The sequence below is a fragment of the Archocentrus centrarchus genome, chromosome 5 (assembly GCF_007364275.1).
Source record: "Archocentrus centrarchus isolate MPI-CPG fArcCen1 chromosome 5, fArcCen1, whole genome shotgun sequence".
Classification (NCBI taxonomy): Eukaryota; Metazoa; Chordata; class Actinopteri; order Cichliformes; family Cichlidae; genus Archocentrus; species Archocentrus centrarchus.
The window spans coordinates 7,433,000-7,458,426 of NC_044350.1; the positions used below are offsets into that span (position 1 = coordinate 7,433,000).

General features: G+C 42.6%; 1 protein-coding gene across 1 annotated transcript; it reads right to left on the minus strand.

The window, feature by feature from the left end:
* Positions 1-143: 143 nt before the first annotated feature.
* camkvb (CaM kinase-like vesicle-associated b) lies at positions 144-19,073 on the minus strand. The gene is made up of 12 exons (XM_030729564.1): positions 19,020-19,073; positions 15,107-15,172; positions 9,649-9,756; positions 9,429-9,560; positions 6,287-6,361; positions 5,720-5,858; positions 4,356-4,476; positions 4,172-4,247; positions 3,868-4,004; positions 3,594-3,672; positions 3,094-3,181; positions 144-2,898 (listed from the first exon to the last, which is right to left on the minus strand). The coding sequence occupies exons 2-12, from the start codon at positions 15,109-15,111 to the stop codon at positions 2,536-2,538; spliced, it is 1,323 nt and encodes a 440-aa protein (XP_030585424.1). The 5' UTR covers positions 15,112-15,172; positions 19,020-19,073; the 3' UTR covers positions 144-2,535.
* Positions 19,074-25,427: the final 6,354 nt, after the last annotated feature.

Consider the following 25,427-nt stretch of genomic DNA (forward strand, 5'->3'; position numbering starts at 1 on the left):
GCTCTCCTCGGGGTTAGGGGGAAAGCAGAGTTTAATGACGCAGGCTCTTTCCCACATTTTCTCAAAACAATCTTCACTGGTTTGAAACATGCTATACACACTCGTTTTGCTTGGATGAGAAATAAGAGCTGACTGTACACGGATTAACAGATGAATCCAATTTTATTACCATCAAAGTCATCAACTCAGTCAAGGAGTACAGTACAGAGCTCACAAATGCAGGACAGGACCTACAGATGACCACTGGTCCTGGCAACATCACATCTACAAATACACCTGTAAGTGCATGGCAAAATGACCAGACATGGAATATTAAATACAGGGTTCATGAATATGTATTGGAAAAAAGCATTGCTTCAAACTGTGCAACAGTATATGAACAGTATTTATTTGCCATCTAAACAACAGAACACACTACATGAAATAATCTATTCACATTAAAAAAAAACCCTTCTGATTATCTTCTTGAAGATGAAATATTCATCCCAAACAATGCAAGAAATAAAATGGTGAGATAATTCGAACGACGTATCGACTAATCTACTTTAAACACATTTGAAAGAGACATTTATGAGGAAAAGACTGAAACAATAAAAGTCAAACTTCAGATTCTATAGTAAATCAGTTATTTTTCTTCCCATTTAATTTCAAATGGAGAATTATATAATTTCATATCATTTGAGAGGTGTGCACAGTAAATACTCTTGACAACGGGGGGGGATCAGACAAACCGGCTGTGCAAAAGCTACAACATACTACACTTTAATTAAGTCATTGCACTGACAAAGTGGCTACTGTCTTCAAGTGGCCAGAGAATGTTTTAGTGTGTTTTCACAAAAAACAAAAAATCCTATGGGAGCTTACAGTCCACCCACAAACACACACATATATTTGACAGCAGCCATATGTCAGTGGCTATATGGGTCAATGGCCCTGATGGGCCTGACAGTTGGCAAGGACCATAGACTTCTACTTACAGGTACATGGACTGTATCGAAAGGACACCAGGAATCACAGTTTCTGCAGCCAGTGGAATATTGCTCTAATTCCTCTAGAGTGGTTACAGAGGTTTCCTTCTGTAGCTCATTATTAATACTCAAGGGGACCAGCCATAAGAAAGGACAGATTGTTATTACTGTTTATCAAGTATAAGCTAAAAATGTATGATTTAATAAAAAAAAAGACTGTAAGAGCCAAAGAAAACAAACATAGTGAAAAAGCAAATTGATCATGAACATAAGGATTTGAATAAATAAATAAATAATAGAAATAATAAATGTAAACATGTGGTTGCACATCTCAGTACAATACAGGCCAACAAAGAGTAAGTGATGATACCCTAATTACAACAGAGTCACGACAGCGCATGAAGTATTTGAGTCAATATCTGAATTACAAATGTTATCATCAAACCAAAGATGACATGACGTGACGCCATCCGAAAAAGAAAAGCTACAAAATAATTTGGATGCATAGAACTGCTATGTACTGTAATGAAAACTTGTTTTTTGTTTGTTTTTTGTTTCTTTTGTCATATAACTCACATTAACAGCGGGGGCGGAGAAGGAACAGTAGTACCGGACAGGATAATGTACAGCACACGTTTGAAAAGCACATCAGCCTCGACATGGCTTGTGGCAAGACGCGAGAACGCTGTGGCCTACGATAAGACAAAGCTGGCTGTAGCACATCTTTATCTGCCAAGTGGGTGTAAAATGCACAGCAGAAGTGAGAAAGCATGCTGTTTTGGCTACTTCTACAAAGGTCTCTATATACAGAATCTTTACACTTACAGCTATGAGGTTCTTTCCTGAGCAGGAACTTAGCAAAGAAACATAGTGTCTGTGTGTGCTTATGTGTGAAGCTGCCTCGTTCTAAATGCAATACTGGCTTAAAAATTCCCAGTCGCTGATCTCAGCATTGTTTAAAGCACATTAACTGGTTAGTGGAGAATTTAACAGGTCGTAAAGATATTCATATGTGCCAAGTGAAAGAAATACATGTTGTCTTCTTCAGGTGCAAATGTTAAGGTGCATGGTAAAACATTTCAGCAGTAAAACTTTTCTACTGATGCTCTGAACAAATACTGGAATTGGGAGAGGTTTCCCAAGTTGGCTCATTAAAAAGGAATCAAAGCTGCTTTCAGCACAATAATGTCTTCCATTATTCTCTTATCACTGAGAAGAAGTAGAAAGAAAACATTAGCTGTAAGCCCTAGCTTGACAGCAAATTGTTTTACCCCTAAAACTAAAGACTGGGAAGTTGTTGTTTATATTATTTGATGCTCACTGGAGAGTCGGGAAATAAAAAAAAAAAAAAGAAAGCATCATACATGGTTAAAAAAAAAAAAAGCCAAGGCAACGCAGCAGTCAGGCTCAGGAAAGGTAGCACACAGCTTCCATGAGATGATACTAATGCTGCGAGTGAAAGAGAAGCAGAGTCAGTGTCACCATGCTAGCAGCTAATGTACAGTGTGCAGGAGTTGGCGGGGACTGCAGAAGTCAAACAGGGGAGGGGGGAGGTGGGAGGTTGCTTTTAACCCTGCTCATCACCAGCCTCGGCAGGTGTGTGAAGAGCAGCTGAAGCTTCACCGTTGCAACGCGATGTGGGCTCTTCCCCCTGTGGAGCCGGGCTGGGCTGCTGCTGGTCTTCGGCTGAGGCCGCCACCCCAGCCGAGGCCTCCGGTGCCAGCTGACTTTTCTCCACTCCGGCGGGGAGCTCTGTGACTGGAGCGGTTGAACCCTCAGGCACTGTGGCAGATGTAGGTGCAGGAGGGTCGGTGGCAGCCTGGGGGGCTGTGGAGTCTGCTGGGGTGCCAGCTGCGGGGTTTGTCGCCTTTGTGTCACTGTGCTCAGGTGCTCTCAGTCTCTTCATGATAGTGGTGACCCGAACAGCTTTCTGTGGGAGAACAAAGATCAAACTGAACTCAAACCGGTGCTACATACAACCCAAAAAACGTGCTCAGAGAACAACTCACAGTTACACAACTTTGTACAGTGCTGCTGTATATCTTTGTTCAAAGACAAGGAAATGCAGTTGTTGTTGAACTTTTTGGAAAAAAAGCTTCCGGAAAGCAAGAACAAAAGGCCTTACCTTCCATTTAGCTCTGGCAAAGTTCTTTTCTATTTGTGCACACACATTTTCCTTGATGTTCTTATCTGAGGCTGCACCACCAGAGATCCTGTTGTACAAAATAGTAAAAACACAACTTCACAATAGAGATCTATGCTACCCCTATCTGAGTATGCCACGGGCTGCTACACACAGCATTACTCAATTTGTTGTCTAAACTTGTCTCAAGACAAACTAACCTTTAATGATCATTCTGATCACTTTTAACTTTATCATTTTTCTTCTGGAGTTTGGCACTGACATCTGTGAACTACAACTAAGCAGGCTGTCCAAATCAAGGTCAAGTAAGTAGTTACTACAACATGAAGACCCCCCACCCCCCAAAAAAGTTAACTGACATTCCTCTGATTCATTCCCAAGGAACAAAATGTACTTTTGAGAAACCTTTCAGATCAAATTAATAAAGTTTAATCAGAGTTGTGTGATTTAAAGGCAGAATTTATCAAAGCTCGGCTGCCTACCATTCATGGTTTATAGCCTCCTGGGCTGTCAGTCTCTGGTCTTGATCCACCTCCATCAAACGTGCAACCAGACTCTTAGCTGTCAGAGAAAAATATCATACAGAAGAAACTCAACAAAGAACAGGTTTATTCCCCTGACAGACGAGAACATAAATATGATGTATGTTTGAACACTCCAGAGGAAAGATGAGGAGAAAACTCTTCAAATCGGAAATGTTTCCCAAGTAAGTTGTGAGTGTGTTTCTTCACGATGTTGTCTTTATCCTAAAAGTACCTGAATCGGAGATGTCATCCCAGTACGGAGAGTCAAACTCATAATCTCCTGCTAGGATCTTTCTGAACAAGTTCTTGTCATGGTTTTCATAATCATCATCATCAGTTTCATCGTAGAAAGGAGGGTTGCCTGACAGCCTGATGTAAGATAGAGTGGAAGAAAAGGAATATGAGGAATAAAAAAAAATTAAATTCACCCCATATTTAAACAAGCCTATGCTGTCACACAGCTTAATAAATCAGGCAACTTTCAACATGTGACCAAGAATAAGCTTCTCTCATTATCCCTCATGATCATAACTTACAAAATATACGTGATGACACCTGTTGCCCAGCAGTCCACGGGTCTGCCGTATCGCTGTCTGCCAACTACCTCTGGAGCTGCACGAGAAGAACCGATATTCATTAAATTTCTGCACGTTTGTAAGACACAGCAAGTGCTGACATAACATTGTCTCATTTGCATGTTGTGAAATTTAATATTCTCACCCAGATACTCTGGTGTCCCACAGGGTTCTTTGATTAGTCCGTTCTCCAGCTTGGCAAGATGGAAGTCACTGATGACTATTTTTGAGTTCTTCAGGCGGTTGTAGTAAACCAAATTCTCCAACTGTGAAAAGTGGCATTTTGCAGCTGATGTAATATTCATATTTAAGGCTTTTTTTTTTTTATGTTGCAGAGTTAACATTTGCACTGCTTTCAAAACAAAAATAACGAGAAGACTTAAAACATATAAAAGTTTAATTATGTAATAAGATGTGGCATTTCAGCACTACTTAGTTTTCAAGGCATTTGTCACTGACACACATTTAAATGTCAATACTCATACAGCAGCCACCCTTCTCTAATTGTCTCAAATTTGCATACTAATGAGTGAGACGGTGTTTTGAGCCACATGCTAATGCTCTGACATTAGCATGTGGCTCTAACAAGCTAATATAGTGACCGTGCTAACATAAGTTTGGCACGGTCACGATATTTAGGTGTGTTAGTTTAAGATGTCTAGAATGTTTTGGAGGTATTTGGTCAGAAAATAAGGAACTGAACACATTCTAATTTTGACCTGATGACAGTGCCGTTAGAATCAACAAAAAAATAATATAAATAAATACTAATAACAGAATAAAAGCAATAAAAGCTTTAATAACATTAAAAGACAACCAAAAAACAACATCACATAAACTTAAATCAATAAAAATGATCAAACAAATTATTTACAAGAAGTCATTGATTCTGAAATTCTTAGTTCCTAAGCTGTATCTATCACATGAAGGTAGCCGCTGTGAATGTAAAAACTATTCAAACTTCACTTTTGGGGAAAATAATATTAGATGTTTGTGCTTGAACTCTGTTCTGTATGTTGTGAAAGCCATGCATAATGCATGACATGTATTATTTGCTCTCTTTAGAAAAAAAATCTGAAATTCATAACTTTTACAGTCTATTGAGATTTAAAAAAAAAAAAAAAAGAAAGAAAGAAAAAAAAGTGGAGTGTGCTACAGCCCACTGCAGACAACTCTCATGGGATGACACACTTGTTGGGTACACACAGCACAGTATGCTGATATCTTGGTTGAATTAAAGGGAAATTAATTTCAGGCAGCAGAGGTTTATATACTTTTTTTTTTTCTAAGCTGAGGTTGGCTGTTAAGAAAACAGATAACAGTGCAGAAGTGTGTTTTATTGTGGTTTTTCAGGTGAAAGGTCATCTAGCCATTTACCAAAACTGAACATTATTGAACACATGTTTTAAAAATTAGATTCTTTGTAGGATACTCTTTTAATAAACTCCATACAGTAATGGTGCTTTGATTACTTCGGACTTGATTATCTTCACTGTTGAAGCATAGTACCTTGAGATTTCTGTGAACGATATGCAGTGAGTGGAGGTAGGCCACAGCCTCCAACACTTGGCGCACCACATTGCTGGTGTCCCGCTCTGAGTAGTAACCTTGATCCAGGATCCAGTCAAACACCTCTCTGCCTGTTGCACTGTGGAAGTTGTTGAAAATCAGGAATGCAATTTAATATTAGTATTGAAAGTTTTTTAAAAAAATCATTCAAAGTTAGCAAAAAACCTTTCTGTCATTCTTTTTGCTTCTTTTTCTCGCTACTATTCAGAAAAGAGACAAAAAACGAGAGAGAGCTGTATAATTTAATAATTAAATTTAAATGATGTCATTCCAATTATTTTTTTCTTTAAGATTACATAAAAGACTTCCTTATAAGCCAAAATCCCTTAACTCACAAAACAAGTATCCCATGATTTGTAATTGCATGAACATGCATGACTGGAAGTCAGAGCTGTTCTCTGCAGGGGCCTGGGTGCATTCACAGATTCAATAGATGCAGTTCAAGTAAAGTAATGGCCAAGACAAGCACAGAGCTTTTCCCTTGACTCATCAGACATCAGAACTCACAGTTCAAGGAAGAGGAAGTATTCTTTTTTGGTCTCAAAGACATCCACCAGTTGGAGAATATTGGGATGCTTCACCCTGAAAAGATGTCAGAAAACACAAGAAGAAAATGAAGTCAAATATCATTCATCCTTTTAGAGGGCTGATGTAAATACCTGTTTTAATGCACATGGAATCTGAGAGAGGAAGCGACTAGAACGAAAAATGAATAAAATTACAAGACATATTTAAATTTCCATAGATAGTCAAGCATGCATAAACATGAGAACTAACTACACCTTCAACAAGCACAGCATCACGGTGGAAACATCATGTTTCATTATTGTTCTAGCCAAAAATACACAAGGAAGTTGACAAAATAGCCTCCTTGTTGTCTTCATGATAATGCTTCCATAGTACCGCCTGTGGAAGTGTGTTACAAGCTCTGTCTTTAATTGCTACCCTATTCATTCCAAACTCAAAGTTTATCTTGTGAATGAAAAATTGAGATTTGCAACATTTCTGAATCATTTTCATTGTGCATCACCCCTGACAGGTGTAGCGTTTCGTAATGATAGTTTGCATGTCTGAATCAGAATCCAGAGAGAAGCTGTGAAGAAGCTGTGTTACATAAATGTTCTTTTTCAAATTCAGACATTGAATAAAAGGCAGAAAGTAGATGCGGTCCAGCAGATGGCAAATTGGGAGAGATTCTTGAGAAAAAGTTTACAGTACCAGTTACCTGTGGACCATAGTTTCTTTCCAACCGGTAAGTGGTTGTTTTACAACCAGCAGCTGTAACAATTTAAAAAAGAAGAAACTGAGTTTTTGCAAACTCGTACTGTAGGTGTTTGCGAGCTGCATGCATTTGTCTACACTTCTGATAGGCACTATTTTTCTGTCTTTGTTTAGGACTGGAACATTTACTGTAGTACAAGTGGCAAATGATACCAAAAATATTTTTGTCTGTGACTGTGGAAATGTATATAACTCATCTCTTTAAATATTATTAAGGCTTAAAGTTATTCATAATTACAGGGGCCAGCCCTTCCAATGCATGCTGGGTGGCTTCAAGTTATAGTCAAAGGTACTAATGCGTATGCTTTGAGCAATTGAGGTAAGAAATTTTTAAAGCTGTGTTTCACTAGTGAAAAATAGCATATTATTTAAAATCACAGTGGATTATGCACCTTGCAAACCTAGCTTAGCTAGCCAATGTTAACACTATGACGTTAAAAAAAAAGAAGATGGTGACCAGCAAATTGCCAAAAATGGTAGTCTGCAATGAAGTAGGTGATATCATGATGGCTATGCCCACCTTTCATACACAGTCTGCTACTATAACAGTTTTGACAAAGTTCTGCAGACTAGTAAGTGTTTGTAAAAAAGACACAGTCTCACCCTGAAAAAGCTTAAGAAATCAGATCCGGTCTTTGCCTTTTGTCCTGTCACTCTTTGCTCTCTTCTTTTCCCCCTCATCCCCAACTGGTTGCAGCAGATGGCTGCCCCTCCCTGAGCCTGGTTTTTCCAGCGGTTTCTTCCAGTTAAAGGGGAGTTTTTCCTTCCCACTGTTGGCAAGTGCTTGCTCAAAGCGGGTTGTACAATTGCTTGGGTTTCTTTCTAATCTTTTAGGGTCTTTACAATATAAAGCACCTTGAGGTGACTGTTGTAAACTGAAGTTAGATAAATAAAATTGAATTGAATTGGATACCAAGACTTTAAAAAAAAATCTTGAATCTATATTTAAATATTTTAATTGTAGGATTGGTTTTTCAGTGACAGGCAAATGTTTTGGATGCGTAAGTGTGTATGAAGGGATAAATGGGAAAGAATTTGTAAAACGACTGAAGAACCACTCCAGTTAAAAGGTGCTCTACAAATGCACATCCTTTTGTCATCGTCTTTTTCAAATTTAAACTGCTAGACTCAAAAAGCCTTCTATCACAAGTCCATTCTTAAAGTGCATCCCCACGGGGAGCGATTTGCTGATGGTTGGTCGCTAGCGCACATTCCAGGTTCCAGTTGCCTAGGTAACCCTCTAATGTATTTACTACCCTGTCATATGTCAATCGCTTGTATGCTGCACTCTTATTGGAAATCACATGTTCGCCTTGAAGTTGAAAAAAAATTATGTTGGGGCCCGCCCACTTTGCATCTCCAGTGTTTTGCTTGTTTTGTTTTTCAGGCGTAGCAGCTTTAAGTTGCCAAATGTTATTTACTTTCTATGGTCAATATCTCTGGCCACTACGATTTGCTTCCTGTGTGAATGCAGCTTAAGTGCACATCACCCTGTAACTACTAAGTTTCAATTTCAGACTTGTGTAAATTGCATAATGCACCAGGACTAGATTTCACCTGTGTTAAACTGTGACTGTGTCACATGTAAAACTGAGATAAACAGAGTAATTCAAAAAAACTGTATGCACAAATAAAAATACATACAGAATACGTTATTTAAAGGAGGGAAACTTTAAACTGGGGCATTTACAGAGGCACCAAAACATGAAACTAAACAAGAAGGAGCTAAACTGACAGTACATACAAGCGAAGGTGATATTTTCATCTTTAGTAATAATAATAAAAAATGAAAGTTTGAATGAGTAATCTTTTCTTTTCATTCTTTTCTTGTCTAATGCCTGCCAGGATTTGTACATTAAAATGTAATTTGATGTTTTGCCAGCAATTGTTCACAGACTTTGATGCTGTCATCTTAATGCTCAACCCCCCCACTGATGACTAAAACATGAAAAGTGGATGCAGTGCACATCCCTGTTATTGAGTTGTCCAATGTCTAATTTTCAAAGGAATAATGTGTGTTTTGAAAGGCTCCTTATTAAAAAAAAGAATGCATCTTTATGTTAATCTCAGTCTACTGCTTTGCTTCCTGTCAGCGACAAATTATTTGATAAGGCTCAGGTTATGCTAATGTGGGCTTTACAGATCATCAGAGAGAAGCTGAGGGAAAATCTCTGACAATAAAGACTCTAAAACAGTGACTGTGTGTGTGTGTGATTAACTCAGCAGAATGAAGTTCACTTTTCTGCTTTTTTTTTTTAAGAGCACTGAGCTGTATTTTCGCCTTCACAAACAGATGTTTTCTGTGAAATAATTGAATTAAATTCAAAGAGTGAGTCAGGTTGCAAAATTAATCATATGAATAACTCACATCTTCAAGATGGCAATCTCGTTTTTTGCAGCCTTACGGACTTTCCTCCCGTCCTTTTTCAGGAACTTTTTACACGTGTACATCTTCATTGTAGTTCTGTCCTTGGCCCTGAATATCTCACAGAACTCTTCCCTGGAAATAAGGATTTCATGGCACTTAAGTTTTTCTAGTACAACAAAAAGAAATAAAGAATAATTCAAGGACCTGCTGAAATACTTACGATTTAACGATCTGACCCAGGTCATATTTATCTGTCACGTCTGAAGGACTGTGGTAATCCTTCTTTTCTCCAATTGTTAAACAGCCAAATGGCATGGCCACTCCTGACCTGTGATAGGAAAGACAGAATGGCATAAAAAAATGAAGATAAAATCATTTTAGTCTATCGGGTTGTTCCAACTGTTGCTAATTTATTTCCTCACACTGAACCATAATCTTACAATGGATGATGACTTGGCCACAACATAGCCCTCCCTGAGCCATAAAAAAAAAAAAAAGACTCCAGCAGTGCTGAGAAGGCCTTTCCAAAGTGTGAGCACTACAGAGCCACCAGAGGAAACTTGCTAAACAGAGCTTTCATGATCCAGCATTAATATGAACAAAGCCGTAGACATATCTCATGCACAGTTTTACACAGTTACATCTTATAATTTAGAAAAGTCTGGACTGAATGTACCAGCACTTTTCCATGGGCTGAAACTTACAAACCACAGGGGTCAGGGAGCAGTAGAAGCAGCAGCTAATAGGAACAGAGCGCCCAGCGACGTGATCACAGCAGCAACTGAAGTATTTCCAATCAAGAAAGGGAGCCAGCAATTACAAGCAGAGCACTGTGGGACTTGCAAAAGGTGTTGAAGTAACTGAAATATTTTAAGAGCTCTGAATCAACACATGAACACCTAATTGCGGTGCAGTCTTTCTGTGACTCTCTTTGAGAATGCAGAGTCAAATTTCAGACCAGTCTGCACTTTTTTTTTATACGGGTGTTCTGTCAGGCCAAGCAAGGCAGGCAGTGCTTGCCCATTGAAATAAAAAAGAATAATAGAGATAAATTAAAATCTACTAAAGTTAAAGCAGTCACTGTCCTTGCATCTCAAAAAGCTTTCTATCATAAAGGGCCTGGCTTGTTTGTATCCATCCTTTAAATTTACTAACCACCTTAGCCAGTGTGTGATGTAAAGGAGTCGAGGACTGAAACATACAGTAATGTCCCAGAGGTGTTCTATTGGATTTAGGTCATGCAAGCATGGGGGCCAGTCAATAATATCAATTCCTTCATCATCCAGAAACTGCCTGCATACTCTCACCACATGAGGCTGAACATTGTTGTTCGCCAGGAGGAACCCAGGACCTGCTACACGAGTGTAGGGTCTGACAGTGGAGCCAAGGATTTCATCATGAGATCTAATGTCTGTTAGAGTGTCGTTGCCTAGCCTGTAGAGGTCTGTGTGTCCCTCCATGGATATGCCTCCGAGACCAGTTCCAGGCAGCATAATGTTCTCCGTGGTTTCCAGACCCTTACACATCTGTCACCTTTGCTCAGGGTGAACCTGCTCTCATCTGTAAAAAGTACAGGACGCCAGTGGTGGACCTGCCAATTCTGGTATTCTATGGCAAATGCCAATCAGGCTCCATGGTGCCGGACAATAAGCACAGGGCCCACTAGAGGATGTGAGGCACTCTGACTGGAAGTCATTTTGTAGCTCTGGCAGTGCTCATCCTGTTCCTCCTTTCACAAAGGTCCTGCTGATAGGTTAAGGACCTTATATGGCCCTGTCCAGCTCTCCTAGAGTAACTGCTTGTCTCCTGAAATCTTCTCCATGTTCTTGAGACTGTGCTGAGAGACACAGCAAATCTTCTGGCAATGGTACATATTGATGTGCCATCCTGGAGGAGTTGAACTACCTGTGCAACCTCTGTAGGGTCCAGATATCACCTCATGTCACCAGTAGTGACTCTGACCCTAGCCAAATGCAAAACTAGTGAAAAAACAGTCAGAAAAGTTGAGGAGGGAAAAATGTCAGTGGCCTCCACCTGTAAAACCAATCCTGTTTTGGGGGTTGTCTCATTGTTGCCCCTCTAGTGCACTTGTTAACGTCATTAACACCAAAGCAGCTGAAGCTGATTAACAACCCCCTCTGCTACTTAACTGACCAGATCAATATCCCAGAGGTTTAACTGATGTGATGCTATACTCTGATTAAAAGGTGTTCCTTTAATTTTTTTGAGCAGTGTATTTTATGAGTGGGCAGCACGGTGGCGTGGTGGTTAGCACTGCGCCTCACAGCTAAAGACATCCAGAAGGTCTGGGTTTGAATCCACCTTGGCCCGGGCCTTTCTGTGTGGAGTTTGCATGTTCTCCTCGTGTCTGCATGGGTTTCCTCCGAGTACTCCGATTTCCTCCCAAAGACATGCAGTTACTGGGGTTAGGTTAACTGGTGACTCTAAATTGCCCACAGGTGTGAATGGTTGTCTGTCTCTCTGTTAGCCCTGCGACAGGCTGGCAGCCTGTACAGGGTGTACCCTGCCCCTTTCCCTATGACAGCTGGGATAGGCTCCAGCCCCCTTGTGACCCTGAACAGGATAAGCAGAAGAGGCTGGACGGATATATTTTATGTTATTTTAGAGTTCAAGGGAGAAGCACAGTGATGTTTTTTTCCTTTGTAGTTTTTTTCTCTGCACCATAAAGTCAGGAGCACTGAACCCAAATCAAGAGACCATGACAAGTCAAGCTGTTTTTGGATTGTCATGGTCCACTGCAGTTAGCATGTGTATTTTTGTTTACAGCCACATGCTTTTGTGCAGGTAAAAGCTAGTATCTCTTCTGTGGTCTGTGCAAAGCCGCTATATGAACTGACAAACATGCAAATTTCAAAATTATATAAAATATTAAATAATCTATGAAGAACATGTACATTAACTACAGGTGTAAGACAGTGCAGCTTAGGCCAGGAAGTTAATTTAATGGTTTATTAATCCATGCACTATGTTGTCAAGCTTTGCGCTCAGTTCATATTATAATACATATATAACTGGGAACAAAGGCAGAGCAGGGAAGTAAGTCTAACTCTTCTCAGCAGAGTACAATCTTTAAATAATGACAAAGCTGTAGAAAATCAAACACAAATCAAAGAGCTCAACCACAAAAGACAAAGCAGTTACACAGTAATAAATTAATTTGCTTAAAACAAATGCATTCCTACATCATATAGAAGTGGTTACAAAAAGGATGTTAGGGATCATCACTTACATAACAGTGGATCCAGCACACGGCTCAAAATTTTAAACCTCAAGGTTGGTATAATAACTTCAACCCAGTCACTCCTATCATCATCGCCTTTGAAAACGAGATAACAGAAGGATTTTTTCAAGAAGGCCCTCAGAGCAAATGAAGTAAAAGTGATGCATGCTGTTTAGTGGCAACACAAAGACACTATAAAAGTTTTAACAATTAGATATCTAATTCAAGTCTTCCTATTCATTAAAAAAACAAAAAACAAAGCTAATTAAAATCTAAATTGATGCCAAACAACAGCCAAAGCATTCCAGACTTCATCAGACTGGTTGCCTCTTTTGCTCTCCACACATAATTTTACCATAATGCAACTAGAGTTGCTCAAACAGACTGAATATTAGAACTAGAACCAAAAGTGGACCGTAAATCCAGAAAGCCTCTTTTAGAAACATTTTCACCTTGCCCTTGGATTCTGCATATCTACATGGAGAAATCTGACTATAGAGAATAATATCATATATATCTCAGTATAGTAAATCTTATGGAAACACAATTGGGTAGTGCTGACTTTGACTAATTTAGTGTCTTAAATACCTGAGAAATGGAGACATTTAAAGAAAACAGGGCTATTAAGGAGAAGTGCTCATTGATTGGCAACATCACCTCCAATGGCTGAGAAGCAGTGCTGAAGAATGGCTCTCTTGTATGATAATATAAATCATGAGGACATCTATGAGAATGCTCTAACATATTGAAAAATGTGATTCAATTATGTTCTTTACACCCAATGTGAGTAAATTGCTTTCTAAGAAAAATGGCCTGAGAAAACCTAAAGAAATTGGAACCAGTGAGAATGTGATTAAATGTTCCAATGGATCAAATCCCTAGACATATTCAAGAAATCCTGAAGGAAAACAGCTGTGACTCTCTAAGTGGCTACCAGTTATGTGTCCTTTAAAAAAAACATCATACCACTTAATCCAGTGCAACTACTTAGGGGCTAGCAGCACAACACTGCATCCTGCTGACTGGCCTCGCATAAATATTCTCTCTGCAGAACTGGGAATGTAAAACAAGGCAGTAATGAAAAATGGCTGCACAGCAAAAATTATACAGATGAATATCGGGTATAAAAATATATTTCCTAGCCAAGAAGCAACCATCTGCACTGTCATTTTATGTGACGAATGCATACATGTAAATGAGCATAGGAGAAGTACTTGGTGATATGTAAGAAGGAAATCGGTTTTCTGTAGATTCACAAAACTGACTCATATTCCAGTCTACATGTACAAGGCTCAGATGAGAAAACTGTGAAGAGAAAACTGCTCTCACTTAACTTCCTTTTCTTAACTGAAGCACAGCACTGAGTTGTGCAGTCAGTGAGAGGAGCTGACCTTTCCTGGCTCCCTATCTCTTTCTCTCACACTCAGTACATTGTATATGAATGCTTTGGCTCAGTAAAATTGTGCTGCAAAGATGAAAGAAAAGTTCTGCGGGGATGGCAGCTTAAATGGTCAACATGCTGGGTAGGTTTGGCAGACAGTGAAAGGCCGAAACAAGTCAGAAAGATACATTAAGCTAGAAAACATTTATATTCGGTAAGTAGCCACTGTCATGACATCTGAAGGAAAATATACTGGAGAAAAAGAGAGTGAACATGCAATTTTGGGAATGGTTTGCATGAAGTAATCCAGAAAATTAACCTTTATGGGGTTTTTTTTTACATCCTAACCTTTATGGTGAGCCTGCAAAGGCAGAAGAAACAAAATGGAGAAAATACACAAAAATCCACCACCAGATAACATGATTCTTCAAAGAACATGTGAAGTAGTGGAATGGAGGAAGAACTTAAGCATTTGAAGCAGAAATAGCAGGATGCGTGCCATAACACATAACAGAGGCTGCATAATGGGTCCATTTGCATTGACCAGCATCAGCAACATTCAAGCATTATCGCCCCATGTTCTGACTATTATCTGCCTTTGGGGAGCACCAGTCAATGACTCATAATGCTTTATGTGCCAGTGTGTGATGGGACTCTGCCTTGGGCCCACCTTGGGACACAGTGTTATATCACCAAGGAATTTCTGCTGGCACAGTGAGGATTTACAGGACAGAAGATGGATAGTGATAAAGGTCGGAGGCTTATTAAGCAAGTGCAATACCTCCTTCAGCCAGGCGAAGCCATCAGGAAATGAGACGTTTTTCTTTTTTTGTGCTTGATGAAATCAATGAGAAACTCTTGCAGCACCTGGCAAAGTCTAAATGCAGTGCTAAATGCGCACCATGTCAACACTTTTGGAAGCAGGTAAGGGGGGGATTATTTTAGCTGCCACTGGGATATAATGCTGGGTTACGCCACAGGGAAGTACAGTACATACTGTAGTTGGAATAGTTCACCTAAGGGAACATTTTTTCCATGTTTTTAGAAATGTCTTACCTCATGTTTGGTTGTTGACTGTCTGTAGGATTCTTTCACACCCTTACTCCCCCTTAGGCTGAGTAGCTAATAAATGAGGATACACAACAAAGATCAGATCCCATACATTATGCTTGTGCTGACTGTAGGCCATTACATACTTACTGAAGTGAACCCAAGCAGTGCTAAGCTTCAACAGTTACGCACAAAGTACATTTTACACGGACAACTGCTCATCTTATATAAGATAAACAGCATAACAAATGATTGAAAAATGTGTCACATCTTTGTAACATCGCACATTTATCATGTGAAAAATCAGGATCAAAAACACAAAAGGCTCTTCACACCTAAGAGAAGAAACTAGACCTCATTTTTCTCAAGTTTGGTGCTGACTGACATATTTATGTGATGGCAGAAGTTGTTTTGCGGGCATGAAACAAGCAGCAACCTCCAGCCATTAAATATGAACCTAATGTCAAAGTGCCATACAAGCTGAAGGTTCACTAATGGCCACTTGAGGCTAGCTCCAAAAGCGAGTCCACTGCCATAGACTTCTGTAATAAAATGTCCAACATTATAGCAGAAATAAACATGTGTGCAGTCAGATAATGGTATTGAGGCTTTTTATTAATAATTAGATTGTAGGAGTCGGTGGAAGGAGACACGAGCAGGTATGTAGTCTCAGCTTTATTCGGTAAAAAACACACAACTAGAACTCCAAATATCTCTCCTCCAAAAGGAGGAGTCAAGCCCTTTTATCCCAGGCCTCTCTCTCCCGCCTTTTCCAGATCTATTCCCGTCTCTCTCTTCACAATAAGAGCTTGGGGCATTCTGGTGTGAAATGTGCATATATGTGGCCACCACACAGGCCCCCCCTGAACACACAGAATGGCAAACAATACAATAATAAAAACAGCAACCATTTTCAACACAACATAGCAAAAATAAAATACCACCTCAAGAGTATCTCCTAGGGGGTTTAACAAGGCGGCCGCTACGGCTGTGCTTGGCGACCACAGGTGGTGAAAACGAGGGAGGGGCATAGCCCCGACCACGGCGAGACTGCCCCCTGGCAGGGGAAAAAACAGCAGCTGGGGGCAGGTCCTCCGAGTGAGGCATAGAAACGGGAGGACGACCGCGGCGCGGAGGTTGGGCCAACTCAATAGGACCATCCGGAAACATGTGAGCAGGCTTAAGGCGATCCACCGAAACCCGCTCCTGACGACCTCCCAGCTCAACCAAAAAATCCTTAGGTCCCACCTCTAGCACACGGAATGGACCATCATAAGGAGGTCGAAGTGGAGAACGGTGCGCGTCATGGCGGATAAAAACGTACTTGGCAGACATCAGGTCCTTTGGCACATATGACTGTGGAAGGCAGTGATGCGCCGCTACCGGGGCCAAAAACCTATCATTCCCCGGGAAAACCGGCCCGCTCCTTTTGTCGGCCCCCGAAGCAGATGCACCAGGAAGGAATTCCCCTGGAACCCTCAAAGGCTGGCCCAGGACCAGCTCGGCTGAAGAAGACTGCAGGTCCTCCTTAGGTGTCGCACGCAGGCCCAGCAGGACCCAAGGAAGGCGGTCAACCCAGCTGCTGTCCACCAGCGCAGCCCGTAAGGCAGCCTTCATGGTACGGTGGAACCTCTCGCAAAGGCCATTGGCCTGCGGGTGGTACGCGGTAGTGCGATGGAGTCTGACGCCAAGGTTCTCCGCCACAGCAGTCCACAGCTCAGACGTGAACTGAGGACCCCTGTCAGATGTCAAGTCAAGCGGTACGCCAAACCGAGATACCCAGGAGGAGACGAACGCACGAGCAACATCTGCTGAGGTGGTTGACGCCAAAGGAACTGCTTCAGGCCACCGAGTCGTCCTGTCCACCATTGTCAGGAGATGGGTGAAACCCCGGGAAGGGGGAAATGGACCTACCAGGTCTACATGGACATGTTCGAACCTTCTCTGGGGTATGGGAAAGTGCTCCAGAGGGGATTTGGTGTGTCGTTGCACTTTGGCGCGCTGACAAGCAACACATGAGGAAGCCCACGCCCTGACCTCTTTCCGGAGGCCGGGCCACACAAACTTGGCCCCTACCAACTTAACTGAGGCTTTAACTCCTGGGTGCGAAAGAGAATGAACTGCCTCAAAAACCCGCCGACGCCAGCAAGCAGGAACCAAGGGGCGAGGCCTGCCCAATGAGACGTCGCAAAGTAGGGTTACGCCACTATCCTGAAATGAGACATCTTCCAAACGCAAACTGGACTCGGCCCTCTTAAAAGCCTGAATCTCCGTATCCGTAAGTTGGTCGGCAGCCATGGCAGAGTAGTCCACTCCCAAATGCACAGAACTAACCTGCGCCCTGGACAGACAGTCAGCCACCCGATTACACTTGCCGGCGACGTGCTGAATGTCAGTGGTAAACTCTGAAATAGCAGAAAGCTGCCGTTGCTGCCGTGCAGTCCATGGTTCTGAAACCTTTGCCATGGCAAATGTGAGAGGTTTGTGGTCTACAAAAGCGGTAAAGTGACGGCCCTCAAGCAGGAACCGGAAATGACGCGTCGCGAGAAAAAGGGCAAGGAGCTCCCTGTCAAACGTACTGTACTTTCTCTCCGCATCCCGAAGCTTCCTGCTAAAAAAGGCGAGGGGCTGCCAAGCACCGCCCACCCATTGTTCGCACACGGCCCCGACTGCAAAATCGGAGGCATCGGTAGTAAGGGCAACAGGCGCCTCGGGAGACGGGTGGGCCAGCAGGGCAGCGTTGGCAAGAGCAGCTTTGGCACTGTCAAATGCCTGCACCCGCTCAGGTGTCCACTCTATCTCTTGGTTGCCCTTCTTGCCCTGAAGTGCACTGTACAGAGGGTGCATGAGGTGAGCAGCCCGGGGGATGAAACGGTTATAAAAGTTCACCATCCCCAAAAACTCCTGCAGGGGCTTCACTGAGGAAGGGCGCGGAAAAGCAGAAACTGCCTCCACCTTAGCGGGCAGGGGAAACGCCCCTTGGGGCGAAACGAGGTGTCCCAAAAACTCTATGGCCGGCAGACCGAACTGGCATTTAGCTGGATTCACAATCAAACCGTGCTCACTGAGACGCTCAAACAACTGGCGGAGGTGCACTGAATGCTCCGCGGCGGAAGGGCTGGCAACCAGTATGTCATCCAGATAGACGAACAAAAATGGCATACCACGCAAAACGGAGTCCATGAGGCGCTGAAACGTCTGTGCCGCGCCCTTCAGACCGAAGGGCATTCGCAAAAACTCGAAAAGGCCAAAAGGAGTGATAACCGCGGTCTTGGGCACATCACGCGGATGGACAGGAACCTGATGGTATCCCCTCACCAAATCCACCTTTGAAAAAATAGTTGCCCCCGCAAGATGAACCGAAAAATCTTGAATGTGGGGAACCGGGTACCTGTCATTAGTCGTCGCATTATTAAGGCGCCTAAAATCCCCACAAGGGCGCCACCCACCGTCAGCTTTAGGGACCATGTGCAACGGGGACGCCCACGGGCTGTTTGAGCGGCGCACAATACCAAGGCGCTCCATGTTTGCAAACTCCTCCCTGGCTATCGCTAACTTCGCGGCATCGAGACGGCGTGCACGCGCAAAAACCGGCGGACCCACAGTGGTAATGTAATGCTCCACACCATGTTTAGCTACGGCTGCAGAGAAGGTGGGAACCGTGAGGGTGGGAAACTCGGCAAGCAAACGCTGGTACTCATCACCTGTGGCAAGCATGTTAGCGAGGGGCAGGGGGCGAGGACTACCAAGTGTACAGGGGTAGGTATCAAAAGACACAGCATCTATCAAGCACCTATTAGCTACATCGACCAACAACCTGAAAGCACACAAGAAATCAGCGCCGAGTATAGGTACTGACACAGACGCTATCACAAAGTCCCAGTTAAACTGACGTCCCTTGAAACACACAGTCACCAACCTCATTCCATATGTGCGAATGGGGGTACCGTTCGCCGCGTCCAGCAGGGGTCCGTGACATTGTCCCAAGGCGTCCGCAGCTGAAGCCGGCATGATGCTACGCTGAGCACCCGAGTCCACAAGCAGACGGCGTCCCGAAGCAGTGTCCTCAATGAAGAGCAGCTTGTCCGAGCTGCCAGCGCACACAGCTGCTAGTGAGCACCGGCCCTCTCGTTTCCCTGGTGCTGGAAGGTACACGGCGGAATGCAGCGCTTCGCCTTCACTCCGAACCGGCGATGATAGAAGCAGAGCACGCTCTCCTTCCTCCGGCGCTCTGCGACGGCGGCCACAGCACCAGCTTCTCTCGTCTCCGCCCCTTGTAGAGCCGCACTCGGTAAAGTGCATGCACACCGGAATGCCTGGATGCCAGCAAAATCTTGTCCGCCTCTTCAGCTAGCCCGCGGTAATCCTTGGCCCGTATCAGAGCGGAGCTGGCTAGCGCGGTGCGCACGGGAGGGGGGAGCTGGCGCAGGAACAGATGCGTAAAGAGAAACGAAGCGTCGCCCGGGCCGAGCAGAGCCAGCATGTGCTCCATCAGCTCGGAGGGTTTACCATCTCCCAAGCCATTCAGGGATAACAGGCGATCAGCCCGCTCTTCGTCTGAAAGCTGATAAATCCGCAGCAGATTCTCCTTCAGCGCTCCATACTTGTTAGCAGGCGGCGGGTCCCGGAGCAGTCCCATCAGCCGGCGGGTAGAAGCAGAGTCCAGCGCCGCGACGACATGGTAATACTTGGTGTCGTCTGAGGTGATCCCGCGGAGGTGAAACTGGGCCTCCACATGCTGGAACCAAGGCTCTGGATCGTGCTGCCAGAACTCCGGGAGCTTGACCGTGGCCGCAAAAATAGCGGGAGAAACGGCGGCGGCTGGTGAGGAAACGGCGGCGGCTGGTGAGGAAACAGCGGCCGCGGCCGTTGAGCTGTCGTCAGCAGACATGTTCTTTAGTCGGGGTCACCAATGTAGGAGTCGGTGGAAGGAGACACGAGCAGGTATGTAGTCTCAGCTTTATTCGGTAAAAAACACACAACTAGAACTCCAAATATCTCTCCTCCAAAAGGAGGAGTCAAGCCCTTTTATCCCAGGCCTCTCTCTCCCGCCTTTTCCAGATCTATTCCCGTCTCTCTCTTCACAATAAGAGCTTGGGGCATTCTGGTGTGAAATGTGCATATATGTGGCCACCACAAGATGGCTAACTGTCCAACTGTCAGCTAATTTGAATCACTGATCTGAACCTTTCAGCCTACACTATGCAATTTGCTTCTGCTAACAATTAATCAGATAACTATGTCTATGTGAAAGGTGTTGTAGTACACAAGAACTAAGACGTGACCGCAATTTCACTTTAAGATAGTTCTTCTGCATCGGCTGAAGGTATAAGTAAGCAGATGTTTGTCAGTGTGATGTTTTCAGATTGCTTTTGTGAGGAGTTTCCATCTTCTGTATCTGTGTTAGCTTCCTCTGGCTTCATCCCATCCCTGTGGATGAAGGGTAGACAAACTGCTTAAGCGCATAGAAAATGTGCAGTGCAAATATATGTGCAAAAGTGAATGCGGCTCGTAGTATAAAGAGCTTTGAGTGGTCGTTAAACACTATACAAATGTCAGTCCATTCAAATTAAGATGTAAATTCAGTGCACTCATTCATTACTATTTTCCCCCCTTGGTAATGGGTGCCGCCCAAGCTCAACTCCCCCATTTCACCATTTCCTACGTGTTTCACTGCAACACTGCAATCTTATCATTTACTATTAATGCTTTTCTGAAGTTTTCAGGTAGCAAACATAACCAGGAGATAATAATTGGTCAAAACTTTCAGCTTTAATACAAATACCTTGCTGTACAGCTCCGTGTTGAGTCCCTTGAGCATGCTACTTGAGTGTTTTGGACAAACTAGTAATTCTGTTTTGACAGGGCTCAGCTCAGCCATCTAAAATATCATCTCTTTCTCTGACAGTCTCTCTGTATCTCTCCATGTTCCTGAAGATTGGTTGGAGCCTGAGTCCAAAAAGAAGAGCCTCTCTAGCTTTTTGGAAATAAACATCCTTGACCTTCATTTTCTTTCATCCCTGCTGATCTCCTGGGATTGCCCAAAAGACTGAGAGCACTTTGCCTTCAGCTAAAAAGAGAAGATAAGGTCAGCACAGATGGGCACAGTGACAATTGTTTAAGTCTTCACAGAGCCTATTTCTGAGCAAAAAGTTTCTATTGCATGCACAGAGTGCAAGGAAACTATTCTTTTTGCAATGGAAGCAAACATCAACAATGAAGGATAATGGAAAACACATCTGTGGGACTGCAGCAAGTCAGCTCTGAAAGCCCTTAAGTTCAGCTGTGCCGAAAAAATTGAAAACTAATGGGGCTTCTAAATAACACTCGGGCTACAGTTAACTTTGAGTTTCAGTAAGAATTCATCATTCATTCAACTTTCAAGTAATGATTTCAAGATTCTTTTCAAATTCCACCTTCACTGAGATTCACACAGACTGTCAATGACAGACGGTGGGATCGGCTTCTCTGGGGGACATAATACAGATCCTCTGCAGTTTCTGTTATGCAATTGTATTTGCAGCTTTACTACAAAGACCACTGTGCTGTTCTACTCATTCTTGACTGGTAATAGGATAATATTACTAGCAAAGTAAAGCACTTTTCCCAGTCCTAAGCAGCATCTACACACATTCAATTCAGCATTTATTAACCTCTCTTTATAACTGATGATAAGTGTATCAACACTTATACCTAACCACATGTTGTCTAATCTTATGCTCCTTGTTACACTGACTTTAAAGAGTATACAAATATGTGCCTGCAGGATCCACTCTATTTCTGTTTATGATGATATCACATACATGTCATATGTTGAATAAAATCTCAGAGGTCACTCAGTTGCTATATTAAAAATATGACAAGCAGTGTGGGGTTGTAAATCTCATCTGGCACAGCTGCTTTCTGTGTGAAACATTACATAACAAATGTAAAAAGAAACCTGACTTTACTTGCAGGTGTGAAGTTCTGAAGGCGGAATGACTCAAGCAACACCAAGAGTGTGCAGCACTTCCTTTTCAAGTCAGGTGTGGACACATAAAACATCAAGAAGTGCCAGTTGTGAAGGGGGAGCAGATGCATGGAAGCCATTGGAAGTACACCATTAAAATGACAACAAGGCAGTTATCCATTAATGTAAAGCTGCCCAACTCTGAGTGAACTTTTATGAACAGTGGAACCAAGAGCCCAGACAATCTATTAGCGCCGAGAGTAAGGACAGCAGGCTCAGTGGAATACTGATGATATGAAATAAATCTACATCGGCAGTAAGTGACCCCGGCAGTGCCTCTGTTACAGAGGCCAAAATAATAGCTGTGACTGTTCCCTGAAAAAAGGGGCAAGCCACGATGGAGACCAATTCAAAGATATTTTACAGTATATATTTCAAGCTGCATTAATTGAATGGCATGAGTGTACTCATAAAAGAACTTCTCAGAAACTCACTGGGGAAGAGCATCAGCAACATCGTCACTCTGCCTCATTACTGCACTGCATAAGAATTATATCCTTTTTTCATTTTGACTTTAAGGGAAATGAATTCTTGGAAATGTGGACCAAAAAAGTTTGCATGCTCTGTCTCTGGGGCTTTTTACTGCACTAATTAAAATTGCACAGCAGCATATGAATCTTGCTGTTTCAACCTTTAGAGGGCTAGCATGGACCAGAGAGCTGGAGAAAAGCGAGGCAATAATAGCAGACAGGAAACACATGAAGGGACTGAACGTTATATTAATCCACAGCATGTGTAGAGCAGGGTTAGAATAAAGATGATGGCAAAGGTTTTCAAAAGTGGGCAAATGCACAATTGAATTAATTATTCATGGCTGGCAGTCTCCATTTCCACAGTGTGTCTCACTGGGCCTGTGGTTCGTATCTTTCTCGTATCGAGGAATCTCTGTGTCCTGGGGCGCTTGCTAAACAGTGTGCTAGGAGCAGAAGCATGGCAGGGCTGGCAGTACAGTAATAATTACAAGCCTTCTCTTCTCAGCCCTCTTCTAATCCCAGTTCAGTACTCAGGATTGCTTGACAGTGTCGGCATCAGCCTCACACAGGGCAGATTTCTCCAGAATCCACTACATCTCTCAATTATTTGCCGGTATCATGGAGGAATGGAAGCTTTTCGAGGGTTTACTGAAGGCCGTGGACCTTAATCATTCCATCACTTTTAACGTATGGTCACAAACTTTCATTCATTCAAAACAAAGCTTTGCATCTGACTCACACTGCTGCATTGTTCTGTGAATGAGACAACTTTGCAGTGGTTTCTTCAGCACAAGAGTAAGCACTCTTCTCCACTTCACTTCCCTCCCACTTCCTTCTGTCATCCTGTGCCATCACTCTCTCACAGCCACAATGCTGGTTGTTACAGCAAACAACAGCAACACAGGTTTAACCTTGCACCTTGAAAGAGTCACAAGACAGAGAACAGTTGCTTCTTATGCCAGCTTCAAAAGAGGAGGTGAGACTGCAAAATTGTGTCACATACAATAAAGAGTTATGGTTTTATAGTACTGCCAGCCCTTCCAGGACCTTCCAGGACCGGCAGACTACCATTTTTACACCTGCTGCCCACCATAACATTATTTCTTATGATCTGTGATCATTTCTTATGAACCAGTGATCTGTCCTGCCTAATTAAGGATGTGCTTCTTAGCATAAGAAGCACATCCTTAATTAGGCTGGACAGATCACTGGTTTTGTTTTTCAGCTTTCCGTATATTTATATTTCACAGCAAAAACACCTCTGAGCCAGCGTGCACTGGATCCTTAGCAATCATCATCTGAAAGCTGACAAACAGCAGAGCAACATGCTGCGGCTCTTCTTTGTTTCTTTTGACATTGTTGGCCAAAAAAATGACACCATAGGTTCCAGCAGACATCTCACTACAAGAGATTTCAAAACTGGAACACAGCCATGCATGACTGTCCAAATGAAGCCATATTTGTGCTTCTCCTTAGTATCGTTCTAGTCCTGCCAGTATAAATGCTATGTATCTTACATCTCTGTCTTACTGTTTTTTAAAAATGATCTAGAATACAGAAAGCCAGCAGAGACACGTAGGAGCACCCTAATGCTAATTTAAACAGCTCCTTGGAGCATTTTCTTCTGTATAACATCTGTGTCATGAAGACGGTGACTATGAGATACTGTGGTTTGGTCACATCAATTATTTAAGGGATTCAAGTGAGTAGATGCTGACTTTGCTACTTGCACTTGAATAGTAATTGTTGGCTGTATTGGTTTTCCAGGGGAAGAGCTTTCATTTCCTACATTTTTATCTGCTAAGTGGGGATTTCTGGAATACAATTAAAACCGTTTTGCGTTTGATGAACTTTACAAAAGTTGTTTTAAAATATTAATTGAAAAAGTAATTCAACCCTGTTTCCAGAAAAGTTGTGTAAACCTACAGTATGCAAAGGGTACTTAGAAACAGAATGCAGCAAACTTGGGGATTTTGTGAAAGGTGCAGAAAAAATAAAGGTTTTAGTATATTCAGTGATGCTTTGAGTAATAACATGCAGTACTGTAAGTCCCTCATTTCTTTAAATTTTGTTGGGAAAATGGGAAACAGGTGCAGCAATTTATTGAAATGTGCAAACACACATAGAAACACAGTATATAAGGCACAAACAGAATCTGTACAATTCTAACGAACCTGAAAGTCAGTATTTGCTACGACCAACCTTTATCCTTCAGCACAGCCTGAACTCTCTGAGGCAGCTTTCTTGTCATTTCTTTAAGCAGTCTTCAGGAATAGTTCTTCAGGCTTCTTAAAGGACACTCCAAAGCTCTTCTTTGGATGTTTCCTACCTGTTGTTCTGTTTTCTGTCGAGATGATCCCACACTGCTTCAGTAATGTTGAGGTCTGGGCTCTGGGGAGGCTAATCATAACTGATAGTGTTCCACTATCTGTTTTTCCATCGAGGCATGCTTTTACTACATTGGCAGTGTGTTTGGGATCATTATCATACTGAAAAATGAAGCTGCCTCCAATCAGACACTTTCCAGATGGTATCAAAATCTCACGGTACTTTTCGTAGTTAATAATCCCACCAATTTTTACAGGATCCCCAACGCTACTGGCTGGAATGCAGCACCAAACCATGACAGAACCTCCACCATGTTTCACAAATGGCTGTAGAAACTCACTGTTGTACCTCTCTCCCGACCTTCTCCGTACACTTTTAAAATATGATTCAAAAGTTTAAATTTGTGTTTGTCACTCCATCAGACCTGCTGCAACTGATTTTCAGTCCAGTTCTTGTGCAATTTGACATAGCTCAGCCTTTTCTCCCCGCTTAAGACTGCGTTCTTGACAGCCACCCT